This window comes from Myotis brandtii, unplaced genomic scaffold, assembly GCF_000412655.1.
Source record: "Myotis brandtii unplaced genomic scaffold, ASM41265v1 scaffold888, whole genome shotgun sequence".
In the NCBI taxonomy this organism is placed as follows: Eukaryota; Metazoa; Chordata; class Mammalia; order Chiroptera; family Vespertilionidae; genus Myotis; species Myotis brandtii.
In genome coordinates, this window is record NW_005371636.1 from 537,559 (window position 1) to 546,573 (window position 9,015).

General features: G+C 48.9%; 1 protein-coding gene across 1 annotated transcript in view; it reads left to right on the top strand.

Moving 5' to 3' along the window:
• The window catches only part of PTPRC (protein tyrosine phosphatase, receptor type, C), a 65,834-nt gene extending 64,532 nt beyond the window's left edge, over positions 1 to 1,302 (top strand). The window contains exon 31 of the mRNA XM_014532358.1: positions 1 to 1,302. Within this exon, the coding sequence (XP_014387844.1) occupies positions 1 to 23 (23 nt within the window). The 3' untranslated portion in view covers positions 24 to 1,302.
• Positions 1,303 to 9,015: the final 7,713 nt, after the last annotated feature.

A 9,015-nucleotide genomic window follows, 5' to 3' on the forward strand; every position in this document is an offset into this window, starting at 1 on the left:
CAGCGCTGACCCAGAGCGCGTAGGAGGGGCGCGGACCGGGCGGCGCCAGACCTCACTCCCGAGGCGATTTCTCTTTTTCTACAAGTAGGAGGACACAGCAGGTGTCCAGCGGATTCGTGGGGGGCCTTGGACCAGTGTTGGTGGGGAGCTTGTGTTGTGCTACCGCAGGCAATATTTAAGACAGTTTTGTACAGTCTCCTGCTCATTTTAAAGTTCTATCTTTCAGCAAAAATAACTTCATGGTCTTGGAGTGTGTGCTTGTGGGTATGCGGTGGTGTTTCTTGAGACAGAGAGAGAGGTGAGGGGATTTCAAGTGCATCTACGGGCTGGTGGGAAACCTGGATGTGTGTGTGTGTTTTTTTTTAAAGAAACAAACAATATTTTTTACCGACAATATTAGCTTAGAGCATCTATTTTCTTACATCCTCAAATGTGTGCGGGCCTCAAGAATAACATGTGTGTTCCCACAATGACCTGAAGGTGTCCTCGCTGTTCTATCCACAGAGATCGTACCGTTTGCTGTTTCTCTGCCAGGAATAGGCATAAAAAAGCGTGTGTGTCTCCCACAGGAAAGTTAACGCAATTGCCGTCCGGAAACCTTCTATCCCATATGTTAGCAGTTTAGCAGTCAGCGCGGTCTCTTTGGCCGGCTCATCTCACCCAGTTTAAGAATTTCCAGCCAAACCTTCCTTCCTATCTTCACAGGGTTGTTTACATGTTTGCAAGAAGGTGTGTTCTCTGTATAAGGTGGGACTTTGATCGCTCATTTCTTTTGACCCCCCAAATGATACGTGTGTTGGAATGGAGCTTAAAAAAATATAAAAAACATCTTTAAACAGATGCAGGGTGTCTTCAACCCATAGAACAGACACGGAAATCGTGCGAATGTACTCGTGCCAACTCTTTACAGGTGAAACCTCCTATGGCCGTATCTGTGGACTGAAACTTTGATATGAGTAATGAATACTGTGGCCCAGGCAAAATTCCCATGTTACAGGGTGTCTGAATTTCTCAAATGCTGGCACTGTGGTCAGGTAGTGGTATCAGTCATAAAAAAATGGAAACCCGGTCTTTTCTTGTCCTTCCCATAGTGTTCCGTGTTCCTGAATGAATTATATAAACATATACATAAAACATAGGTGATGCCGTTAACATTTATAGCTCAATGTAACTGGTGTAAAGGTTTGTGGTGGTGTTTCTTTTTAAGATCTATAGTTTAATCATTACGTAGGTTCTAGGAAAAAAATGTCAGCTGTAATGGTATGTTTCAAAAAAATAATAAAGAAAACTCCTTTGGCTAAATTCCGCCCTGCGTTCGGGTTGGTTTGGTTTTCTGTATCTTCTCTCTCCTGAGTTTATTATTTTTATTTAAAAAAACATTTCTATGAACGTGTAGTTGACATACCATATTCTAGTAGCATGTCTCTTCCCTTTACCACACATCTTCTCGGGTTCCCCTTTCTAATTTTTTTTTATCAGACCCACAAAGTTCGCAATGGATCCTGGCATGATTGTCTAGGTCCGTGGTCGGCAAACTGCGGCTCGAGAGCCACATGTGGCTCTCTGGCCCCTTGAGTGTGGCTCTTCCTAAGCCTTAGGAGGACCCTAATTAAGTGAATAACAATATACCTACGTATATAGTTTAAGTTTAAAAAATGTGGCTCTCAAAAGAAATTTCAATCGTTGTGCTGTTGATATTTGGCTCTGCTGACTAATGAGTTTGCCGACCACTGGTCTAGACCAGTGGTCGGCAAACTGGCCCCTTGAGTGTGGCTCTTCCACAAAATACCACGTGCAGGCGTGCACGTACAGTGCGATTGAAACTTCGTGGCCCATGTCACAGGGCCAACGAGCCGCATGTGGCTCTCGAGCCGCGGTTTGCCGACCACTGGTCTAGGTAGGTGTTACTGGATAGATTTCGGAGTGGAGCAACAGTGCCTGCTTCATGTCCATTTTATGTTACGTTTGATTTATTTTAACGCAGGAGCAAGCTGGGGAAAATTTCTTTTTTTCTTCTGCATAAGAGATGCTGCCTTCAAGGGCAGGAGGCCCATGAACTCTGTGCAAATATATATTAATCCGAATCGGCCAGGATCAACCAGGGCCCCCCGCCCCGCCCTGCACGCAATCGTGGGACTATCTATGTCTTTGACTTTTATCTTAAAAAAGAAAATGACACGGGAATCGCACACCCACGTCTGTGACAGGGATTTGCTCTCCTAGGTAACCCCTCACGAGATGCGAACGATTCATTCTCTAAACCTTGGCGTTGCCATTAGGGATTCCGAAACCCAGTCAGGAAAATGAAGCACAAAGTTCCAACTTAATACAGCCTGGCCCGTTTCAGACAGAAGGCTTGGGCTCGTGAATTATAGACTTATCGGGCAGGAAGAGACCATGGTAGGTTCCTTTTAAAGTTTGTTTTATTTTTGGTACCAGAATTCATTGGGAATAAAAGATAGAAAATTCTCAAAGTTCTTAAAAATCCAGCCCCCAAGCCATTCTTTTTTCCCCCCTCATATAATGCACGATAAGAAATTGCTTATTTTTTTTTTAACAAATATTAATTTTTACACAAGACATCATTTACAAATAAATATTTGCAGAAAAGAGGTATACGTTTTAATATTTCCTTGCAGATAAAACTGTGTGATGTAACTAGTTGAATGTCTGCAATGATCATTTTATTTTATTTTTTATTTTTTTATTGATTTCAGAGAAGGGAGAGGGAGAGACTCACCTGCCCAGTGCTATTGCCCGCAATAGAACGAGATCCTAATGCCCAGGGCTGTTGGCCCCAATAGAATGAGACTCACCTGCCCAGGGCTATTACCCGCAATAGAACGAGATCCTAATGCCCAGGGCTGTTGGCCCCAATAGAATGAGACTCACCTGCCCAGGGCTATTACCCGCAATAGAACGAGATCCTAATGCCCAGGACTGTTGGCCCCATAGAATGATCCTCCTGCCCAAGGCTTTGCCTGGATTAGAATGAAACCCTCCTGCCCAGTTCTGTTGGCCCCAATAGAACCAGACCCTCCAGCCCAGGGTCATTGGCCCCAATAGAATGAGACTCACCTGCTCAGGGCTGTTGCCACCAATAGAATGAGATCCTAATGCCCAGAGCTGTTGCCCGCAATAGGAGATTGTAATGCCCAGGACTGTTGGCCCCAATAGAATGAGACTCATCTGCCCCATGCTGTTGCCCGCAATAGAATGAGAGCCTCCTGCTCAGGGCTGTTGCCCGCAATAGAAGGAACCCTAATGCCCAGAGCTGTTGGCCCCAATAGAATGAGATCCTAATGCCCAGAGCTGTTGCCCGCAATAGGAGATTGTAACGCTCAGGGCTGTTGGCCCCAATAGAATGAGACTCACCTGCCCCGTGCTGTTGCCCGCAATAGGAGATTGTAATGCCCAGGGCTGTTGGCCCCAATAGAATGAGACTCACCTGCCCAGGGCTGTTGCCCGCAATAGGAGATTGTAATGCTCAGGGCTGTTGGCCCCAATAGAATAAGACTAGCCAGCCCCGTGCTGTTGCCCGCAATAGAAGGAGCTTGTAATGCCCAGGACTGTTGCCCGAAATAGAATGAGACCCTCCATACAAAGCAGTCCCCTGTGGCCTGAATCTCCCCGAGTGTGTGCAGGGGTGTGGGTTTCCCCCCAAGACAGTCTAAGCTTTCTCCTCGGGCCTCCCACTCAGTTTTCGTTTGAGAAAAATGACTTCTCAAAGGAAACACATGATTTCTGTAAATAAAACATGCCCTGGTAGCTTTCTCTTTGTTGAGAGTCGCATTAAATCACCGGACATCAAATTTCTCTTCGATGCGAGTCCGTGGGAAGCAAGCGCGGTCCGTTCAAGAGGTAGCCAGATATTTGTTCACAATTTAAATGCAGGACGTTCAAAAGGGTCAAAATCAGTCCCATCGACAACTGTCGTCACCGTCGCGAGAGCTCACGGAGTTTCTCTCCACAGACGTTCAGAGCGTTTTCAGTTCGATGCTTCCCGTCGCTCAGAGGATACGCGAATGTCCGAAATAAAAGGAACCTGATCTTTATGCAATTTTAAAGGAAGAGATTAATTCTGTCCAGCACGGCAAGACAGGACACGTGGTCGGCTATTCATGATTTCATGGAATCCTGGGGAGATTCCACAGAAGATCTCTTTCCGGGAATATTATCAGACACTGGTGTTTTGTGATTTCTATGGAGCGTCAACAGCCCTGGGCAGGAGGGTCTCATTGTATTGAGGGCAACAGCACGGAGCAAATGAGTCTCATTCTATTGTGGGCAATAGCCCTGGGCAGGAGGCTTTCATTCTATTGGGGCCAATAGACCTGGTCTGGAGGGCCTCATTCTATTGGGGCCAATGACCCTGGACAGGAGGGTCTCATTCTATTGCGGGCAACAGCACTGGGCAGAGTGTCTCTATTGCAGGCTAAGCCCTGGGCAGGAAGGTCTCATTATATTGCGGGCAACAGCACTGGGGCAGGAGGTTCTCATTCTATTGGGGCCAATGACCCTGGGCAGGAGGGTCTCATTCTATTGCGGGCAACAGCACTGGGGCAGGAGGTTCTCATTCTATTGGGGCCAATGACCCTGGGCAGGAGGGTCTCATTCTATTGCGGGCAACAGCACTGAGGCAGGAGGCTCTCATTCTATTGGGGCCAATAGCCCTGGGTATTAGGATCTCATTCTATTGTGGGCAACAGCACTGGGGCAGGAGGTTCTCATTCTATTGGGGCCAATGACCCTGGACAGGAGGGTCTCATTCTATTGCGGGCAACAGCACTGAGGCAGGAGGCTCTCATTCTATTGGGGCCAATAGCCCTGAGCAGGAGGTTCTCATTCTATTGGGGCCAATAACCCTGGGCGGGAGGGTCTCATTCTATTGCGGGCAATAGCACTGGGGGAGGCGGCTCTCATTCTATTGGGGCCAACAGCCCTAGGCACTAGGATCTCATTCTATTGAAGGCAACAGCCCTGGGCAGGTGAATCTTGTTCTATTGCGGGCAACAGCACTGGGGCAGGAGGCTCTCATTCTATTGGGGCCAACAGCCCTAGGCACTAGGATCTCATTCTATTGAAGGCAACAGCCCTGGGCAGGTGAATCTTGTTCTATTGCAGGCAACAGCACTGGGGCAGGAGGCTCTCATTCTATTGGGGCCAATAGCCCTGGGCAGGAGGGTCTCATTCTATTGCGGGCAATAGCACTGGGGCAGGAGGTTCTCATTCTATTGGGGCCAATAGCCCTGGGCAGGAGGGTCTCATTCTATTGCGGGCAATAGCACTGGGGCAGGAGGTTCTCATTCTATTGGGGCCAATAGCCCTGGGCAGGAGGGTCTCATTCTATTGCGGGCAATAGCACTGGGGCAGGAGGTTCTCATTCTATTGGGGCCAATAGCCCTGGGCAGGAGGGTCTCATTCTATTGCGGGCAATAGCACTGGGGCAGGAGGTTCTCATTCTATTGGGGCCAATAGCCCTGGGCAGGAGGGTCTCATTCTATTGCGGGCAATAGCACTGGGGCAGGAGGTTCTCATTCTATTGGGGCCAATAGCCCTGGGCAGGAGGGTCTCATTCTATTGCGGGCAATAGCACTGGGGCAGGAGGTTCTCATTCTATTGGGGCCAATAGCCCTGGGCAGGAGGGTCTCATTCTATTGCGGGCAATAGCACTGGGGCAGGAGGTTCTCATTCTATTGGGGCCAACAGCCCTGGGCACTAGGATCTGATTCTATTGCAGGCAACAGTCCTGGGCAAGTGAGTCTCGTTCTATTGCGGGCAATAGCACTAGGCAAGTGAGTGTCATTCTATTGGGGCCAGTAGCCCTGGGCAGGAGGCTTTTATTCTATTGGGGCCAATAGCCCTGAGCAGGAGGGTCTCATTCTATTGGGGCCAATGACCCTGGGCAGGAGGGTCTCATTCTATTGCGGGCAACAGCACTGGGGCAGGAGGTTCTCATTCTATTGGGGCCAATGACCCTGGGCAGGAGGGTCTCATTCTATTGCGGGCAACAGCACTGAGGCAGGAGGCTCTCATTCTATTGGGACCAACAGCCCTGGGCACTAGGATCTCATTCTATTGCGGGCAACAGCACTGAGGCAGGAGGCTCTCATTCTATTGGGACCAACAGCCCTGGGCACTAGGATCTCATTCTATTGCGGGCAACAGCACTGAGGCAGGAGGCTCTCATTCTATTGGGACCAACAGCCCTGGGCACTAGGATCTCATTCTATTGCGGGCAACAGCACTGAGGCAGGAGGCTCTCATTCTATTGGGACCAACAGCCCTGGGCACTAGGATCTCATTCTATTGCGGGCAATAGTCCTGGGCAAGTGAGTCTCGTTCTATTGTGGGCAATAGCACTAGGCAGGTGAGTGTCATTCTATTGGGGCCAGTAGCCCTGGGCAGGAGGCTTTCATTCTATTGGGGCCAATAGGCCTGGTCTGGAGGGTTTCATTCTATTGTGGGCAACAGCATGGGGCAGGTGAGTCTCATGATATTGGGGCCAATGACCCTGGGTTGGAGGGTCTCGTTCTATTGCGGGCAATAGCCCTGATAGGTGAGCCTCATCCTATTGGGGCCAATAGCCCTGGGCTGGAGGCTCTTATTCTATTGGGGCCCATAGCCCTGAGCTGGAGGGTCTCGTTCCATTGCGGCCAACAGCCAACCTCTCGTGGTGACTATATGGCATGTGGAAACGTTGGCCTTGTTTTTACACGTGCTGGTTGAACATTTACATTTTCTTCTACAAACTATTCAAGAAATCTTGGGAGAAGCGTCCAAATTCTCAGAATTAACAGAGTTCCGACCCCAATAATCTATCATCTAAAATGTCGGAGGAAGTACGTCCCCTGAACGCTCCAGGGAAATAAATCTTCCCGAGCCGGCAGCCTGACCCCCTCCCAACCGAAGGAGCTGTTGTGTCCCTCGCTCTACAATGTGTGTGTGTGTGTTTAAAAAGTTTTAAAAATAACTTCTGTAAGATTTCATAAGCGTATAACCTTTCTATACAATACAAATGAATTCCGTGGGGTTTGGATGCGAGGGTGACAAGAACCAGACCAAAACGCTCTCCAGTTAATTTTCGCTTGTTTATTATGCGATGTGAAATGGGCATTGATTCGTGAAACAAAAGGTACCTATGCAGGTTGACATCGGGACTGTGTCTTCATATGCATTTGCAATTTCTCTTTCTAGAAACGAATGATCCTTAAGCTCCAACTTCTTCTTTCTTCGACGGAGACCAAGTTGTTAACTTTTAAAACATTTTTTTAAAGCGAATGCTATGGAAGCGACAAACTCTCTGAGCACAAAGGAAAACAAAAAAGTCTCAGGAGACTAGACTTCAGCCCAGGACCCCTTTTTCATCCAAAAAATTATTTATTTCCTTCCTTCCTGAATGAATGCTGGCTGAACACAAAGGTGAGAAAACATGGGTTTTACTTTACCGATGTGCACGTACATTTTATTATTATGAAGCAACACAAATCGTTAACTTTCCTGGGGTTGACTTCTGTTTTCTCTTGGACAGTGGTGTTAACACCGATGTATTTTTTTTTAAAATATATTAACTGACCTCTCATATCACTTTATTATTCTGATAATTATGGGTTTTATGTATCTTTGGCAGCAAATAGAGTATTCGTCTTAAATTATACACAAATTTACTGTGTCCTACCAAACACTCAAATATAAAATATCCTATGCCACAATGGTAAAACTGGATTAGTAGCAGTAATCAGGTCATATTCTGAACACGGGTGTATGTTTGCGTGGAATGTGGAATGGCCACCAGGTGGCGCTCAGACCTCTGGGATGGATTTACCCAGATGGGCCTGTGCCCGTCATGTGGATCAGCTATAGGGTCTGTTCATACGTGCTGGGCTCTTAAGCATATAGTTTTATTGATTTCAGAGAGGAAGGGAGAGGGAGAGACAGAAACATCAATGATGAGAATCATGGATCGGCTGCCTCCTGCACGCCCCACACTGGGGATGGAGCCCGCAACCCGGGCCTGTGCCCTGACCGGGAATCGAACCCTGACCTCCTGGTTCCTAGGTCCTGGAGCATCTAAGTCCATGTGAATTTTGTGATGAGACGATAACAGCAGCTCAAAGGTAAATGCCAAGCCCTGTTCTACTCCCGGCCATGTCGCCCCCATTTCCAACGTGAGCAAGCAGGATGTGCCCACGCCCCTCAGCCTCGTCTCTCTACGGGGAGAGGGGGTGAGCAGAGGGGGGGTGGTGAGCGGGGAGCCCAGGAGGGCCTGTCCTCAGCTCCCCCCCTGGTCAGAGGCCTTTAGTCTAATGCACCGTGCGGTGGGGAAGTCAGCCAGGTGGGACGGGAGCCGTTCAGTCAGGAAAATAAGACGGGATTCCACCAGGTTAGACACTTTTTATTTATTTTTATGTTTCAATCCTCCCCCGAGGATGCTTTCCCATTGCTTTGTAGAGCGAGTGGAAGAGAGAGGGAGAGACAGAAGAGAAACATCGATGTGAGAGACACATCGACGGGTTGCCAACTGCATGAGCCCTGCCCAGGGCCTGGGCCAGGGAGGAGCCTGCAACCGAGGTACATGCCCTTGACGGGAATCGAACCCGGGACCCTTCTGCTGCAGGCCGACCCTCTACCCACTGAGCCACTCCGGCCAGGGCGATAGTTACTTTGAAAAGAGGGGGGCATGTTCTGTTTCCTTCAGAATGCGTGACATAGACACAATAGACTTAAGAAAGAACAAACACACAGAGGCCAGCGTGGGAGCGTTTAGTTGGTCTCCCCTGCGCTGGCCGTGCCCTCTCCTGTGCCCGCGTCCTTTTCTCTCTGCTGACGGCTGTGCCCGTCCACGGATCCTCGGAGAAACGGCTTCACCTCCCACCTCTGCCTGAAAGCACCTCTCTATCCATATAAAAGGGTAATATGCTAATTAGACCGGGTGATGGGACATCTCCAGGACATCCAACTTCCTTCCGGACAGTTAGGGGGTGGCCAGGCCGGCAGGGGGGCAGTTGGGGGGCA